Consider the following 18,928-nt stretch of genomic DNA (forward strand, 5'->3'; position numbering starts at 1 on the left):
TAACCTTGGATAAGATCGTAAACATTAGAGCCCAGTAGGGGGCACTTACCTTATCTACGCTGGGGAAGGAGACTGGCCTGACAACTGGTTCTGGTTGTATTAGAGAATATACACCACCCTAGAAGAACATACGTTATCCTTAAACACATCACCACGCAGCTGCCTTTCTGGGCCAACACTAACAGCCTGCTAATTGGAGAGTAAGCATACGATTTCAAAATGTTAGCGTAAGCGTCTTCCTACCAGGAGCACATGTGGTCTCTGGGGTGGTGTGGAACTCTCCCAGGGCGTCCTGCAGTCTTCAGGGCAAGTAGGACATCTGTCGACGGTGACATTTAACCCAAGAAAACAGAAGTGTACACATGTGTTGAAATAGCAGTGTCGGTTCAGTTTTCTTGATTCGTGATGCTCTTTCACAATGTAATTCTTTCTCTGGGGTGGCTCAGTCTGCTTTCACACCAGTTGTGGATTGGATATGAGAGAGTATGGGATGCCATACCAAACTGTGAAGTGCATGTGTGTAGATACAGGGTCAAGCAGTTAGTCATCCCTCTTCATATGTGTGCATATGTCTGCGTGGGGATAATTACTAACATGTGAACTACTATTTTTGATTGTAACAATCCTGTAGAAAATGTACAAGTCCAAATATTAATACTTTTTTTTTGTCTGGAAGACAATAAATTGTGTTTGGAGTTAACCATTCAACAAATGCCAACATGTGGCACGAATGGCTTTTGTACAAAAAATAATTATAAAAAAAGATGAAAATATTTCCGTAAGCACAACCAGATCCCCTAGATCATTAATTTTAATCAGTTGCACATGAAAACTTTTTTAAAAATATTTTTTTGTTCTGACACTGAACCAGTTCCCTTGGTTGTAGCTCTCCCACAAATGTACCATGCAGTTTGTTCATAAAAATGGTCTATTTAAATAATGAATGTGATGCTTCTTTATTCCCAGTAGCAGGTGTGTTCAGTCAGGGGTTTGAAAACTAGATCACGAGCTAAGACTTGTTCCAGACCTTGGAAGCTTTTTGTACAACTTACAACAGAACAGGATCTTTAGCTAATTATTCCTAGGTGTTGACAGTACCACCCAAGACTAATGCTGTGAATTACAGCACAGATGTTTTTTGCAGTCTCCAAAAAGGGTCCTAGTGTTACTTTTTTGTTTATGTTTTCTGGCATCACTGCATTTTCTGGGGAAGCGATTCTTTCCACCATCTATTGGGTTGTTTAGTCTGCACAGCCACTGGCGGAAGTCAGTTTTTACGCATCCAGGTCCCGTTACTAGGATTTTGTTGCAGTGGGGCCAGCCAGACTGACCTCTCCGGGGCTATCTCGTAGGGTGGTCTCTCAGTGACGTACCTGAGACATCCTGTCCTCTAGGCTCCCACACATGGAGGTGAGCCAACCGTGCCATAGACTTGGGCGAGACTGCATTGCAGGTGACAATGATCTCTGGAAGAACTCATAGGGTCTTGGAGGCATTAATTAACAGCTGAGAAACTGTTATTCAGATGACAGGAGAAGTTTGTGTGGGCAGAACTGATGGCACTGTCGGTTAATCCCACGGCCTGCGAAATCGACACGTGTTCTCGGGCTAAAGGGAAGTCTGGGCTCTGTTTTCGTCTGATTAAGGCACTGAATGCTTCATTGAGAATGCCTTATCTCAGTTGCTTTGCCACACGCAGCCAGGACTCCCATGAGAGCTGTGCTCATTTGCAGAAGAGGAAGGAAGGAAGACCCATCAGTGATTTGGAGAGAGGCACAAAGCACACCAGTAGTAGCTTAAAAACACTTGAGATTTTATTCATTTATTTTAATGATATGTCGCTGCAGCATGGTTTTGTTGATGAACGGTCTAAGACTGAGAGTAGTTTGAATTCACTAGAGGACGATAACAAATTCACACTTACTAACCCTAACTGAGACCGCCTGTTTCCTAGCTGCTGACTACTATGTACAGTTTACATTTGATTCTAGTGTTTTACATTCTAAAGTGAATGAATTCTGTTGTCGTACGAGTCAGTCCTCTGTATCTGTGTGCCAGTATGGCTATTTATTTTCTTGCTTCAGGCTTGGATAATGATTGAATTAAAGCAGAGACTTCCTTGCTCTGCATGGCATCGATTCTGAAAGTGACAAACGGCCCGAAATGGCACCGGCCATGAGTGCTCTGTCTGACGTGACATGCGCAGTGTGTTGAGCCATGTTACAAGGTCTCATTCCCACTGTGTTTTACATGTGATGCTTCCCGAAATCCCCCGAGAGCAGAGAAAGTCCTTTGGTGGGAGTCTGAGTGAACTCAATAAGTTTTACTGAAAGACCCTTGGCTACAAAGAACAGTAAATTTTTTCTGGGGGGTGTAAGTAAAACAAGGGAGAAAAACCACAAAGGCTCTAAACAATGGGGTTTAGGATGACAAATTGAAAAAGGAGCTGCTCGGAACATTTTGATTAATTCATTGTTGAAATGCACGTTGTACAATCCTTCCGAACGTAAGTTCCAAGACTCGTGTAACATATTAAAGATTTCACGTTAACAAAATAAAAAAAGTTAATGTTCGTTTTACAGTTGTGATGTTTTAGAAGAAGGCAGGATGGACAGTGGGGAACTGAATTGGGATCAGGGAGGGCAAATTGTGGAGACTATGCTGGTGGCATCCCCTCAGCGGAACAAAGGATCTGGGGCAGCTGACTGCTCCCTCTCCTATTCAAGTCCAGGGGAGGCCGGCAGTGGACAGCTTTAACCTAATAGGCCTGCCCTCCTTTAATTTATCAGTCTGTGTTTTATGCGGGAGGGCCTCCCCACGTTGGCGAATTCCCACAGTGCCCGTTGACCCAGCTGCTTTGTGGAGTGCTTGTACAGCAGGTGTTGTTTTCTTGGTAAGACAAACTGTTCGGTAGTAGCGTTTGACCCCTGTTCTGGCAGCACCGTTACTGAATTTTCCACAGCTTCCCCTCTTTATTTGTGTGTGTTTTGTGCAACGTACAGCCTATAACAAAAAAGCACCATTGCACATAAAGTGTGTATGAAAAAAGAGAGGAGGTGTGATGTCAGTGACAGAGGGAGGGAGGCAGGACACAGAGGGGAGCATGGGAACAAGACTGCCTGGCCATCCGTCAAGGCACCTGTCAGTAGGAACCTCCCCGAGCTTCTGGTCCCGCTTCTTGTGATGGGAGCGCAGCGGGCCTCCACCTCTCTCCGTGGCCTTGGAGCATGTGCTGGGGGGCGGTTGGAGCCCGTGGTGCGAGGCGGGGGTTAAAGAACGGCCATGACTTCTGTCAAGCTTCTCAAAACACTCACCAGAAGACAGCAACATGCCCTTTTCTGCTAATCATGCAACATTTGTAAATGCAAACATAGTATGAAGAAAATAATTGGCTTGGATGCATCTGGCTTGTAGTTCTGTGTGATTAGACTCGCAGAACACTGTGAAGGACCAAAAGTACAACATGTAAAGCTGACCTTCAGCGGTCAGTAATGTTTTCCTATAACTTGAGTAATCTGAAACCCCCCCCCCCCCCCACTCCACTCCTCTCCTTTTCACTGAGGTCTTTGTACATGCTGGTGGCCAGCATACCTTTCCCATGCGTTCAGTGCAGCGATACACACCGAATGTGAACTTCCTAAAAACACTTCACCCCTCATTTCCCATAATTCCGCTGCTCGGCAGGAGTTCAGTTACTTCCTCTATGTGCACCTGTGGAATACATCAGTGGTCCTGCTACTTCAGGAAAGGCAACCTTGGGAGAGATTGCTCTGGCTTATTAGGCTGTGCTCTTGCACTGCAGGGCGACATTTAAAGTACATTTACCGTACTGACATTGACAGCTGGTGTTTAGCACAGATAACACTTTGCATTACTTCAGATAAATGCTGATGCATCATTGTTCTTGTGGCAGAGCCAGAATATGGCATTACACAGACCCCATGACAGATAGATTAGAATTTAGGTGTGGCCTGAAAGCCGTGGCAAAGACGGCGATATGCCTGACTTGTGAACACAATGTTCCTCCTGCAAGCTGGTTATGGAGCACAAGGATTCGTACAGGGACTGATCAGTTGTTGTTCATGTAGTAAATCAAGTGTGCAAATCAACAGTGTGATGCAAATTCAATTTTACAAACAAAAACAGGTTAGTACAGGCAGTACTGTACACTGATTCAATTTGAACTCAGTTGGGTGGAGTTTGCATGTTCTCCGCATGTTTGCGTGGGTTTCCTCTGGGTGCTTTGCATTCCTTCTACAGTCCAAACACCTGTTTCATGTGAATCAGTGACTCAGTGAGTTACCCATAGTGTGTGTGACTGAATGAGGCACAATGCACACCAGTAACGCTGGCATCCCATTCACAGTGTATCCTGCCTCACACCCTGTGCTTCTGGCATAGGCTCTACTAGATCAGCGCAGTCGTCCCATGAGGCAGTTATTGAAAATTGATAGATGGAAGGAAGAAAGGAATAAGGCACATTCTTGTGGTGGCCATTGTAATTGCGACCGTGAATTTCAGTTTATCCTTTCAATGAAGTTTCAAAATTGACAAAGACCACTTAAACTGTTGACTTTGATCTTCAACGGATTATCTTAAATTCGGCTTTAAATTATGTGCAACGCAATATCTGATTTGACCTCTGAAATGGCCTTTATCGATCTTTTTTTATATGCCTGTTTTATTGTGCATGTGGATACTAACACATCCACACTGGAGAACCTTCATCTCAGTATTCTCACCCCTTTTCTGCAGACCCTTGTTTCCCAAGGAGTGCCAGCGACCTGTAGAGACACCAGAGCTTCTGGGGATGGCCTGCGCCAGGCAGTGTAGGAATGGGGTGTGTACCCCTACAGGCAGGTGTTGCTGCAGTCCAGGCTGGGAAGGTCCACTCTGCAGAGCAGGTGAGTAGATACTTGACTATGCTTGTTTGCTTGCCTATATGTAAGTTCAGAAAAGGTGTTTTGAGGATGGAAGTTAACACGAGCCTTCTTAAAGTTGTCTGAAAAGGTTAAAGACACTAAAGATGTGTAGAGAAGGGGTTCGATGGACAAGTCGTTGGTTGGTGTTTAAGAACCAGATCTGATGCCTGACTGATTATGGGAAAGAAGAAGGAGGGAGAAGGACTAGTGGTTAGGGTGTTTAAGGAAGTCTGAGGCACCATGAAGAGTTTCTGAATACTGGCTAGCTTGGAAGTAAAGAAAGAAGCAAACTTGTGAGGAGACATGGATGGTGGTGAAACTGAAGGAAAACTGAGACAACTGAAGCCAGAGAAGACCCAACAAGGGTTCTGTTCAAACGATTCCGTGCTGGACAGGAAATGAGTTGGCAGTGAGTCGAAAGAGTGAGAATCAGACTGAGGAAGCCAGAGGAGTTTGGAGAATACACATGGATGTTGAAGTCACCCAAAAGTAAAAGGGATTAGAGAAAGGGACTGAGGAGAGTCCATTTCATCTCAAAAAAATGTCTTAGCTGAACCTAGAGTACAGTAGATCATGATAATCATGAGCAGCATGAAATGAAAACTGGGAAAATGACAAAGTGGGTGGAACAATAAATGACCAGTTGGGTAACTGGTGGCTGGTCACCCCATGTTCAGAGGCTTGTAGACTGAAAAAATAAATGAACAGAGAAATAGCTCTACAAGAAATTAGAAGCAACATAGTTTACCACTCTATTCCTGTTGTGAGGCTATCTGATCAAAGTTTTATCTGCTAAACAGTTATCTGTCAACATTCTGCCAAAAAGAATGCAGCAACAACGTGCAGCTGTTAGTGACACGCTCGTGATAACAGAAGGGTTTATATTACAAAGGGCCGTTCTGAAGCTCACTTCCCAAGGCAGATCAGCGCTGTTCTTGTTGAGGGACCAAGGTAGGCGTGGCTTGACCCTGCTCCCTTGTGTGTTGCCCTGCAGCCAAATGCGAGCCAGCTTGTCGCCATGGTGGGGTCTGTGTGGAACCCAACAAGTGCCTCTGCAAGAGCGGCTATTCCGGAGCACGCTGCGAAAAAGGGGAACATGGCACAGCCCAGGGAGCCCCAGACGGCATTCTGGACCACATCATAGACATGACATCTTATCTGTTAGACCTCACCAGCTACATTGTGTAGGTCAAACGTTGGAGACCTCTCTCATCAATATGCTTCCAGTCCGTCACTTGCTCCCATCAGCCTCACCCCGGTGCTCGCAGTCTGGATCCCCCAAGACCTGACATCAGAGACCCGTGAGATGCCAAAATGCCCCACCAACTCTGCGCCACCCCCTCCTGGCTCTCTGATCCGTGAGACTCGGATGTCGTTGGCGCAATGAAGGGAAGCTCCTCATTGTCCCCAAAGGCTCTCATCACAGGTCTTGGTCAACTTTGTCCCAGAACAGGACCACTAATGGCTCCTTGCAACAGTTCTCTTGTTCTTAGCATCTTGCCGTGGAACTCAAGATGCCCACACTTCTCTTGCATGAAGCGCTTGACCAGCTGTGGTCCTGAAACAAAACAGCTCTCCTTCACTGAAACACTGTGGAGACGACTCAATGCTGATAAACAAAATATCTGGAACTTCATTGATAGCAGACTTTAAAACCCAATAAGATGAGCCTCAAATACTAAAATGTCCATTAGAAGCTGAACTATCTTAAAAATTGAGTATAAAAAGGCCAAGTCACATCTTATTTGCATATCCAGAAATGTTGGACTTTGTGCGTTCTGCCTAGGAGGGTATAAGTGACTCTTGGCTTCATAAAGCATCTACAGCGCATGGGATGTGGTAAAAGCTCATCCCACACTGTAAGCATCTGTGTTGTTTAGAGAAAACTACAATACAATTTTCCAAAGCGCGTATTTAAAAAACACTGATGCATTGGTTTCATTTGCTGTTGAGTACAGTGTCGTCAAGACTAGCAGCAGAACACGGACTTGAATAGTCCAACACAGCTCTTCTTTCATCTGAAGTCACTTCTATTTTGCAACTCTTTGGAATGGAATGGAATAATCACTCTAGACGGTTTCATGTAAACAGAAACTGAGTTTTCTTTTTTTTTAAACCGTTGATGTCAAACCTGTGTGTTCTCCTGTTGCACACGAGAGTAAACTCTTTTGCCCATGAAGCTGGAGAATGTACATTTTAAATCTACACAAAGTGAATTTTGCTTGCATTCACATAGAAGTCGATTCACGCGTATCTTGGTTTTGTAAAGCATTTGACTTGTACTGCTAAAGTTTCCTCTAAGAAAACAAGAGAATATCTTTTACTATGTAATATTTAGTTTCATCAGACTGATTGGATTTCATCTATCTACTAACTTTTCTTACTATTGATAGAATCAGAGAGCTAATAGTGCTCATATAAAAGTATATCAGGAAAGTCTTATCATGCTTACAGGGGCTTTTAATTGTTCAGAAAGTGCCACTGAATTTAGTTTTTTTAAATATATATTTTTTTAACTCAAGACCATGCAAGCTGCTTGATAAACTATTCGATTCTGTTCATAACCCATATGCTGTGTTTCTTAATGGCCAGTGTTCTTCTGACTTGTTGGCGTTGGAGACTCTCTGCATAACACTGCGGACAAGAAAAGCAGACGTTCTGTTAAAGCTGTTTCTCTAGTTAGCCTTTCCTCAGCAATGGGTATTACCTTACAACCAGTGAGCAGCTTTCCACTGGACATTTAAATGTTGTGTACAGGAACATGCAGGTGAAGGAAGAAGCTTTGACCAACACACACATCAAAAGGGTTACGTACATGCAGTCTGACTCATTTCCATCGGAACAGTTTGAGGTTTAACTACTATGTACGGTATAATGTTAACACTTTATGGTCCTGTTTTCAGATGCAGGCAAAGTGTATCTGAAACAAGGGTAGTGGTCCATTCTGAACTGGGGATTCCTATTAAAAGGATTCCAGGGGCCCAGAATATAGCCCAGTTGACCAGTCAGATCCAACCCAGCCGCTATCTGTCTGCCTGAAAACATTCAGCATCCGTACAGCATAAGCCACCAGAAATGGGAAACAGACAGCAAAGCACCTTTTTTTTTACAGGAAAAACAAAAACTACAAAATGTTGAGAAACAATGAAGCATTTGTGTTGATTCGCAAGACATTGTTTTCATTGCATAAAATAATATATGGGAGATGTTGGAGTTAATACTGTTTTGCTTTCAGGTAAATAGATGTAAATTTGTTATTTCTGTTTTCTCCTGCATGTCCTTTTTCAGTACAGTATTTATCACCTGAAAGACATTTAATCAGTTTGTTCAGGAATGTCTTCAATATAAACTGGGTGCCTAATTAGAAACATGAATAATTTTTCTTAACGTAAGATGCTGATAAAATTCCCTTTTACGTCTTTGTGTTTCATTGTCACTAAATTATTCTGTATTTTATTTTCATGTGGTCTATATTTTGATCCAGGCATCATGTATGACACAGAGCTTAATTTTAAAAAAGTTTCTTCTGCCTTTTATAAAGATTTTCTAAAATAAATTGATCCCGAATGTATAGATTTTTATGGTTCTGTTAAGAAGGACACGTGTAAAGGTAGAGGTAAATTATAACCATGTGTAGTTTAAGTAATGGTTTCTTGCATCCATTACCCTTGCTATCCAACCTCCAAAGGGGATTGATATCTGTTAGTAAATAATGATCAAAATTCCATTGAAATAAACACCTGTTCCATTAACTTATTGCTTCCATTAAAATTCCCTCTTTTTTTCTCCCCAGGTGAAATATTTTACATCCTTTAGTGATAGACAGCTTATCAAATACTCTGCTGTAATCAGGAAGTTTTGTTCTATGATTGTAACGCAAATAGGCTAAAATCAAGGTATTTCACTAGAGCTTTAATGTCAGACTTTCTGTGAGATGCCACAGCCTCCATCGCATATTCTTCTAGAAATTGTGTGAGTACTAGTGCTCATCAAACAGCCTTTCACATTCGAATCATGCTAACAATCATCAGGGTTTTTAAAACAATGGAAAATATTGTGTTGTAGCACTGTTCATAGATTTACACAAGTTCCAGCTGAAACAAAATCATTTTCATTGTTCTTTGGATTTTTTTTTTCTGTGTGCTATTGGTTCTATATGAAATAGTAAGTTTTAATAGAATTCATGCTGTAAGTTTTAAAAATCCATAATTTTAGCACTTAATGTGAAACGTATTCAAGCTGCTGAGAGGGCCTTGTGAATAGAATGACCATTTTCATTATTTAAGTAGTTATGCGAAAGTTATTTAAATCCTCTACGTTGTTTGTACCCTACATGTGAAGATTTGGACTTTTTTTGTAAATACAACTGAGGTAATCTTGGTTTTTTTTTTCAGAAATAACTATGTCTATTAAAGTTTATAGCATGTTGGAACAGCAAGTGTTACATCTCTTTTTCCAGTTCTGACCACAGGAGAAACGACTTTATTGATGCATAGTTTAGTGTAAGTCCCTGCCTTGCTGGAGGTTAAGGTTGCTTTTTATTAGAAGGATTAATTTCCTAGGTGTTGCTGGGTAAGTTTCTCTGCGAGGTTCTCTCTCCAGGTAACGTGTCCAGAAAAATAGGTGCCGTGTCAGAGAAAAGGATGGGCAGTGAACCTTTCAGTCCATCAGATCCCCCAAATGTTTATGCAAGCAGAAAAGCCATAAAAATTTCGAAACTTAAGCACTGACAGGGTTAGACAGATCTCTCAAAGGTGAAAATGGAAAGTAAATGTTCGACCATAGGAAACACATCAGAATATGTCCCTATATGTGCAACTTTTGAGTGTTGTGGCGTGGTGCAGCTCAGTAAAAGTATCTGAGAATTATGCCTGCTTGCCTATACAATGTGTCTAATAGAGTAACTGCCGCGTTAGTCGAAACTTGACCCAGGTCAATGATTTAGGTCATCACATTTTTCAAATTTTTGAATAACACTTGTCAAGCCACAGCCCTTGCCGTAGTATAATTACATCTCTATCCAAATATCAGTGTCGTGTACAGTTTCCTACGGTAAGGAAGACCACCCACCCTCTATAGTCACCTAGACTTATTTATAGTAATGCAATGCTAAGTTATCTGGGCCGTATTTGGAGCCAGTCTTAATTGCATAAAGTGGACCGGAGCAATTGTGCTTTAAAGTCCTTGGTGTATTTCAGTTTATACGCTATCTGTAGTATGAATCATTGCTTTTCTTTTGGAATATTTTTTTCACAAAGAGTCCTCTTCTGGCTATCTTTCGTAAACACCGTAACCTTGCACTTTAGATAAACATAAGCACTCAGTACACTAAATATTTGCAACACTTTGTTGGTTGAAAGTGTACACAGTATTGTAATATTGTGTACACGAGCAGAAGACTGATTTGGACAGATACCGTGTGCAGATAAAGACATGAAAAGGGAAATGATTAAGACTCGGCAATAATACAGCATGAAGTAATGCTGTTTATGCGAGATGATTGGCTTTCCACCATTGAATTAGTTGTGTTATGTTCTTGGCTGCTGGAAATCTTGCAAGATTTTGCACTGCCAGTTTCTGAAACCATTATTCGTAGTTAAAGAAACTGCTGTCTGAAATTTTTCTTTCTAAGCTGAGAGTTTTGGGGAAGCGCCTTGTCATTGCAGTTATTCAGATCATTATGTTACAACCATATCTGCTATTTAAAAGCGTGTACCTGCTACGAGGTCTTTTAGTCTTGGTCTGCCAAAGTATATCGACATATGGCTGAAATGGTAGTAAAAGAGAAATTTTTGACCCTGGGGATAGTGCATCATCTGAGTGAGTGTTTCCATTTATATTCATTCTTAACTGAGAGCCACCCTACAGTCAGATGCATCCTTCAAGTGTAGAGAAAGGCACAGCTGACCTGTGGTCGTCTTTTCATTTTCAGGGCTATGGACTCTGCAGATTACTGTAAGAAACACCTTGTCCACAGATCTTAACAGCTGACTGCCCTTTGGTTTCCTAATAGAGCAGTAGGTAGCATAGTTAAGGACCTGGTAACATGATGGTCGATGACTCATGATGTTCACTTCTTTAATAACATGAATTGCTCTGAGAAAAATGTATGGTTGTATAGATGGTGTAGGATTGCAAGTTGAGTATGATAAAAGCATTGACTGACCAACCAAAATCTTATCACACTGGGTTAAAAAGCGTTACATGGATCTAGCTTGAAGAGTGTAATGTTCGCTAATCCTTGGTCTTCTGTAATTCTCCATGACAGCGCCTGTGACTTTGTTGATACTGTTGCATAAAATATCACCCATGCTTCTCAATTACGTTGATTTATATTGTAGGTGCTGGATGTAGTTGACGTAAATATTTACCGCAGTCTCTAACCATGTCATTGTTCCTCTGGTTTTGTCACTCCCTGCGAATGTATATTCCATCCTATTACTTCATGTGTTTATGCAGGCTGTCCAAGAACACCACTTCTGTAATCCCTCACCACGACCGCTCTACTTTAATTCTGTGTCAACATGCCACCATTTCCAAGACAACATCTTCTTGGGTTCCAGCACCCAGGCTCTGGTTAGTCACCTCCAGGCCCACCACGGCACTGAGCCGCATCCATGAGATGATGCCATTGTGGCCCCCACCGAGTCACAATCTGTCATGTAAACACATGCAAAGCACTGAAAAAGGGGGAAATTGGCTGGGAGAAAGCGATGGGTGTCAACCAGTGGTATTTGTGAGGTGCGGTCACTGTTGCACTAGTCCAGCGTAACTGGGAGAAATGTGTTAGACCACATGGGATGGTAACAGAGGATGCAGAGGAGCTGTGAGGTCCACCCAGGACTTGCGGGTGTGATACAGGAGACACTTTGGCTTTTTTCCTGCCAGTGACACTGCACAGAGCTCAGTAAACAACCAGTGCTGGAATGGACCACCTAGGTAAAGTTTCCGTGTTGGAGTCATTTTCTTAAACTAATACAGAGGACTTTCCCAAACACGCTGAAAGAGTTACACCAATAGTTAATGATTACATTTGTATAAAGTGTTGTTACATGGGATGACAGTGATTTTTTTTTTTTTCTGATTATTTGGGTTTCTCTTCCTCCTTAAGCTCCATTGCTTGTCTGTTGTACTTCGATAGTAGCCAACAGCTTAGTAGCTGTAGCTCCACTGTTATCGTAGGTCAAAAGAAATTCATAATTGTGAAATCCATTATCATGTTTGTGATGGAACTCATTTCATTTCTCCAGCGTTCACATACGTAGCTTCAGAACTGGCCTTCTTTTCTCATTCCATAAAAATGTAAGCAAATGAAGCATGAGGCACTGTCCAGAAACCCTGGCTACAAGTCGCTTGTCTTGTTTTCGACTCGCTGTTTAATGCATATTTGCTGTCTGAACAGCGGCAACCTTGATTCCTGTCCAGAACTCCCTGGACAACATGCAGTTGGAGCCAGTACTGCCAAAGACACGCTTTTCCTGTGTTTTTGGCAGCCCTTCTGCATCTGAAGCTGAGCCATGACTTGCATCACTCGTCCCGTCCCGCGGCCGTGCCAGACGCTTTCCCCGTTTATCTCTGGAGACACGCCCATGGGGTGAGGTATGTCTTATCGGTGCACGGCCGAGCAACACAGTGAAACCATTGGATCTCGCACATCTCCGATCAGGAGTCGTTTCAGCCCAAGACTGCTACAGTTCGTTCGTTGGCAAAATTCTACATTTAAAAAGCAAAGGTGCACATCACAAAGAGGTGAAAGACTGGGAAAGAAATGTACACAGCACAGAAACGGCAACGTGACAAATTCAGCACAAAGTTGCCATCGTTTTTTAGTTTTCACCCAGTAGTACTGCGGTTGCATCCCTGTATTCAGCTGCATGTTTGAATGGGCCTGTTTTTTTCTCAGCCACAGAATAATAGAGGACAAAAAAGGCCAGTGATACAAGATCAGACGTAAGTTGTGTGAAGTCGAATGTAAGATGTGTAACATGTAGTGTAGGATGTTTGAGGTAGGTTTAAGGTGCATAATGTGAAATACAGGCAGGGACCAAAGTTGAATAATGGAAGGTCTAAAGTAGCATCCCCACCCATTACGCATTCAAATACCATGAGCATGGCAGAATAAAAAAACGCCCTCTGCTGTAGGCAGGATCCCCTGACCTCGCACCCTCCAATGTCTTGATCCTTGCTAAGCATGGGGCTTGTTAAGCTTTTTGCAAAGATTCCAGGGGTGGAAAACTGCACACCCGGCTACAATGACGTGGCTCTGCTGGCAGCCCGATTCCTATGGCTTGTCGTCTCACTGGCCCCATTGGGCAAGACCACATCACAGTCACGCTCTAACGCCTTCCACCTCTGGTGGCCATCAGCCCAACCGTGTGTCTCTCTCTTCCAGGGAAAATAAAAACAATGCATTGCTTCATTTTCAGAAGGAGCCATTTGTGAGGTATGATCTTACACGATCCAGGCTCTGCTCCAACTGTCTACTTCTAAAGGGTCCAGCGCTGCTCTTAGTTCCAGTGGGCAACCAGCTAAGAAAATGTAAACAGAGTTTTAAGAATAAAACAGAACATATAAAAAAATTGTCTGGCATTTTCGAACGTTCTGGTACAAGGAGCATTTCATTACACTTAAAGTACTGGAATCTCTACGCCTTCAGTTCGGCATCTTTAGGTGTGGTCAAGCCTGCAGCTTGAGTGTTTTTAGTATCCTTAGGTATGGTCTAGCCTAGACCTTCAGTTTAGTGTCCTTAGGTATGGTCTAGCATATACCATGAGTTGTTTAGCATACTCAGATGTGGTCAAACCTACACCTTGAGTTGTGTAGAATACTTAAGTCTGCTGAAGGCTACAACTTGCGATTTCGCCTCTCTAGAGGACACAGTTGCTACGCTGCCTGCTGGCATCCTTTTATGGGTGTTGAAATTGCAGTTACACCAAAGATATACATTGTTTAATACACCTACTGAGCATTTAGATCTGCTGTCTTGCTCAGCAGCTTATTGTAGAAGCCTTACCCGTTGACCCTTCATCTCTCATCCCTGACCCCATTCTCTCACTGCTGTCACTTAACATCACACGCTAATGGATCCAGTTCTAGGTGGCGACGTTCATTTGAACCTTTTCGGAACATACGAGCTTTCTGTGACAGAGAGTTCACCAGTACCACGTTCATTCTGATGTGATGTGAATAATGCAGTGTATTCAGTCAAAATGTGAGTCAAGGCAGAGTCATTTAAAGCTCAGCTGGAAGACAATCCAGTACTTCCTGCGGCCCGAGAGAAGCAAGAGTTAAGGTGAGTGAAGCAAAGGTCCAAAAGCGCTACCTGCACAATGACTATTGGGACAGCAGGTAGTGTAGTGTGGTTATAGCTGTCATCTTTGTGCTTGAAGGACCCAAGTTCAGTATCTAGGTACAGTAAAAATACTCGAGCGTATAAATGTAAGTACCTGGAAGGAACTCAACACTCTAAATTGGTTTTCAGAAAGGACTTCCTGTCTGCTAATGGTATGAAACTGACATCGGGGTATTTTATTCATGATTCTGGGTCCTCTGAATTAGTTTTTTGCACTTTTTAAAATTCTTCATGAATCTGGCTCATTCGACTGTCACTTAGTATCTAGCACAAGATATCGTGATCGGCGGTAGCCTCACATGGAAACGCTCTGTCCATTTGGTCTGGTAGACATCCAACAAGTCTCGACTGCAGACAAACAAAGTGGCAAGTGTGTTTGGCGCTCATAATGATTATGATCCTTTGGGGTTTCAGAGAGTGATGTTTTGCGTGTCTGTGGCGTGGGGGGGGGGGGGGGGGTCTCACACAATGTGTTTCCGAGGCCGAAGGATCTTGTAACGCAAACGTTTTTAGGAAAGGCATCTGTCACACCGGCGCACCACGCATCTGAACACACAGAGCGGTCGCCACACACTGCGAAGCACACTGAGCATCGGGTTCTGCTCCGCCGCTCCTCTTGTCGTCGTGTTCGACAAGACGGATTACATTTAATTCCTTTATAATGATAAATGGGGTCTGAGGTTTGGAAAGGAGTCAAGGAAGATCATGCACAACCATTATATGGTTTCTTTACCCCTTCCATAATGTGCAGAAATGCACTTGACAAAACCACATTGGCTTGGTGGAGACCCCCCATGCCTCCGCCAAATTATTTAATCATCATGAGAGCTGAGAATTTGTGTGGCCACAGGACTTAAAAGCTGCACATATGTTTCCAAAGGCCCCTGTTTTCTAAATGCGAGTGTACCTTGGGGCTGTGTACCGCAGTAATCTCATAATTAGCACGAGGGCCCTGTCTCAGAGCCGAAAATGTCTCTTACTGTAAGTCATTTTTTTGTTTGCAGCCTCAAGAAACAAATGTAGCATTGATGTGGAGTTGGTTTGCTTTCTGCAAACAGAACAAAACTGCTGTTCGTACACAGAGCATTCATAGTGGCTTTTTTGCTTTGTCCTCAAAACTTATATTCCATTACAGAGTATAACAACTTGGGAAAAACGTGTTACTTGACTGCGAGACGTCGGACTCTGGAAAGAGATTCCTTGTATTTTCCTGTGTTTGAGCAGAAAGGTCCAGGGCAGTGGTGTGTGGGACACAGAGCCACTCTTTCTCTCTGTTTACTTCTACATTCTGAAACCTGCGGCAGGGTAAAATATTCAGGTTGGGAATCTGTCGTGTCCGTCCACATAGAGTTGATTTCCGCTCGCTCATTTACATTTATTTATTTAAGCAGATGCTTTTCTCCAAAGTGACTTCCAATGAGCTCTATGCAGTCTTATGAGCCCATACACCTTATTCACCGCGGTGACTTACACTGCTGGATACACTACTTACACTGGCTCACTCATCCATACATCAGTGGAACACACACACACACTCTCTCTCTGTCGCTTGCACACTATGGGTGAACCTGAACAGCATGTCTTTGGACTGTGGGAGGAAACCAGAGCACCCAGAGGGGATCCACACAGACACGGGGAGAAAATGCAGGCTCCACACGAACCCACGTCCTCTCGCACCATGCAGGCGCTGTGAGGCAGCGGCGCTACTCGCTGTGCCACCTGTAAATGAAACTCCAAAATTGTTATTTTCACTGTTAATTCTCTGGTGACGTGTTCCTTAGCTGACATGTCTTTTGCCAGTTTCACTAATAACATTAACAAACTACCCATTCTTACTCTTTTCCCCAAAGCAGCTCACTGTGTTTAACTACTTAATTGTGTACCCATTTATAGAGCTGGGTAATTTTACTGGCACAATTTAGGGTAAGTATCTTGCTTAAGTACAAGGGGGCGTGGTGGCGCAGTGGGTTGGACCACAGTCCTGCTCTCCGGTGGGTCTGGGGTTCGAGTCCCGCTTGGGGTGCCCTGCGACAGCCTGGCGTCCCGTCCTGGGTGTGTCCCCTCCCCCTCCGGCCTTACGCCCTGTGTTGCCGGGTAGGCTCCGGTTCCCCCGCGACCCCGCTTGGGACGAGCGGTTCTGAAAGTGTGTGTGTGTGTGTGTGTGTGTGTGTGTGTGTGTGTGTGTGTGTGTGTGTGTGTGTGTGTGTGTGTGTGTGTCTTGCTTAAGTGTACTACAGCTGGAGGTGGGAATCAAACCTATGACCTTTATGTCTAAAGGTAGTAGTTTTAGCCACTAAGCTCCCAGCTAGTTACTTGTTTGTTTTTGCACTACCCACATATATAAAGATGGTTACAGGTGGCAACATATCGCATTGTAATGCACACACACGTTTTCTGAAACCACTTGTCCTGAGCAGGGTCACGGCAAACCGGAGCCTAACCCGGCAACACAGGGCGTAAGGCTGGAGGGGACACACCCAGGACGGGTTGCCACTCTGTCACAAGGCACCCCAAGCAGGACTTGAACCCCAGGCCCACCGGGGAATAGGCCCTGGCCAAACCTGCTGCGCCACCATGCCCCCTGCATTGTAATGCATTTAAAGTTAAAGTGCAACAAATGCGAACACGTTGTTTCATTAATTTCTCCGGCAAACACACTACAAGGTGATTTAACAGCCCCTCCGCTTGTGGCTGTAATGTGAACCGACTGCTTGCTGATCATTATTTGAAATAGTTTAAGGCTTAAGTTCAAAGGCACAGCAAGTGTCTGCTCTGATTTCCTCTCCCGAATCACACAAATCTTCCATTAACACTTGGGCTTCCAGTAACATCGCCTTCCATTTTCATTTTTCTTCCAAAGGCTGGTTTGAAGCTTTCATATTTGGAGTGTTTCGTTCAAGAGGTAAAACAGAAACATCTGTTGGACTCCATATTATGTTTCTGTCTAATTGAAAAACAGTTGATAACTCGAGACTTTTCGGGACATGGCTCAGGCTCAAACACCCAGTGGCTCACGATTGCCTAGGACTTCCAATTTGCTCTGTTATAAACATTCTGGATTATATCTATCAAAAAAAATTTTTTTTTTTTGTAAATAGATTGAAAATGAATAAACAAATTAAAGAATGTGTTGCAGCACTTGAAAATGCTATTAAATTCCGACTGGCAGTCATTTATGTTATTACTTCCTTAATCTGGAAATGTAGCTATTGCCTTAAATTGGAGGGTGTTTAAGGCTGTTTTCACTTTCATGAAACTTATTTAAAAAATTTAGGGCAGTTGTGTTTATTTCCACTTAACACGTGTAGAAGTAAATGTATTGGCTAATTGTGCAATTAATTTCTTGGGCTTTAGTGCCAGATTATCGGAAGATTGATTTGTATTTTAAAATTATCATAATTTTTCGTGTTTCGGGGGCCGATCAAACACTTTTGTCACACGTGGAAGACATCCGACTGATTTTATAATTATTTCCCCAGTCTTACTGGTCTCTCCATTTTATAACTGTGACCCACCAATGATAAGTCAGTTAAATGAGAATAAGTTCTCCTGGGATGATGGACAATCATACATCGCATATATATACTACATACATGCAGGTAAAGGGATAGTTTTAAAAGCTGTTTTCTTTCACATGGACATGCACAGTGCTAAGTTGTCACCATGGATTATTAGGTCCACACCGGTGATATTAATTGATCGTATGGATACTGGGCAACAGGGCCACTCACTTATGGTCCCGTAGCGTTGGAGCCCACAGGTTTTCCAGCTCCTCTTACATCACAAAAATGTCAGAAAGGAAGTTAAATACCTTCAGTTCAAGAAAGTTCAATAACATGGTTCACTGACTAGGTGGAAAAAACCTTGTGGGCCTCAGGCGAGCAGGCTTGATCAACAGTGAGTCTTCCAGCAGCAGTACGTGTAGTAATGAGTGTCGCTGGCACTTCCGGCACTTCCGGTACTGCACTAAGTAAAAAAAAGTGTGAGTAAAACTGAGTAAAAAATGTGGGAAAAATTACTGTGTCACCAAAGCACAGCTGAACTCAGGGAAATTATTAGTTTACTGTCAGATTATTACTTTTAAATAATTTGGTGAATTTTACCATGTTTTTCTGTCACAAAACTTTTTTTAACATCAAAGTGCTTTGTATTAATATGGTGGCGCGCAGCACTCTCAGTTCGGATGGGGCGACGAAGGACATAGAGGCAGCCTTCATTTCATCCCCACTGACAAACACGGACACCCTTTTATTTTGCCCACAAGTCACCTAGCGGTTGAACACCTAAATCACATTTTACCCAGAATGCAACTGTTCACAATAAACTTTTTCCCGCTTAAACTCGCGGTAATGCGGGTCGTTACAATATAGACCTAACGTCTATTTGTTTACATAAATAATGGTTCATATATTTGCAGGAATCCCACAAAGCCAATGCACGGTTCCCACACTTCTGGGACTCCAGAGTTCCGTGTGCGGGTGATCTGCACTCTGCCACTTTCAGCCACATAAGACTGATGGGTCCAGGTTATCGCTTAATCCCATCTGAGAGAACAGTAAACCGGAGGCTTAGCGGCAGATCTCCTTGTGTAAACAGCGTGTGGTGGGTGACAACTGCATTTTCGTGGTAAAGATAGAGCTCAGCGGAATCAAAC

General features: G+C 43.1%; 1 protein-coding gene across 5 annotated transcripts in view; it reads left to right on the top strand.

Annotated features, from left to right (window-relative positions):
- Positions 1–13,439, top strand: part of hhip (hedgehog interacting protein) — a 37,479-nt gene extending 24,040 nt beyond the window's left edge. For 2 of the 5 annotated variants that reach the window (XM_018736010.2, XM_018736013.2), the window contains 2 exons: positions 4,756–4,904; positions 5,917–9,246. In XM_018736010.2, coding sequence (XP_018591526.1) covers positions 4,756–4,904; positions 5,917–6,110 — 343 coding nt within the window. In that variant the 3' untranslated portion in view covers positions 6,111–9,246. Of the gene's footprint in view, positions 1–4,755; positions 4,905–5,916; positions 9,247–11,381; positions 11,499–12,415 lie in introns of those variants that run through there. The other 3 variants (XR_001965311.2, XM_018736012.2, XM_018736011.2) reach the window with 3 other exon arrangements.
- Positions 13,440–18,928: the final 5,489 nt, after the last annotated feature.

The sequence above is a fragment of the Scleropages formosus genome, chromosome 16 (assembly GCF_900964775.1).
Source record: "Scleropages formosus chromosome 16, fSclFor1.1, whole genome shotgun sequence".
Lineage (NCBI taxonomy): Eukaryota > Metazoa > Chordata > Actinopteri > Osteoglossiformes > Osteoglossidae > Scleropages > Scleropages formosus.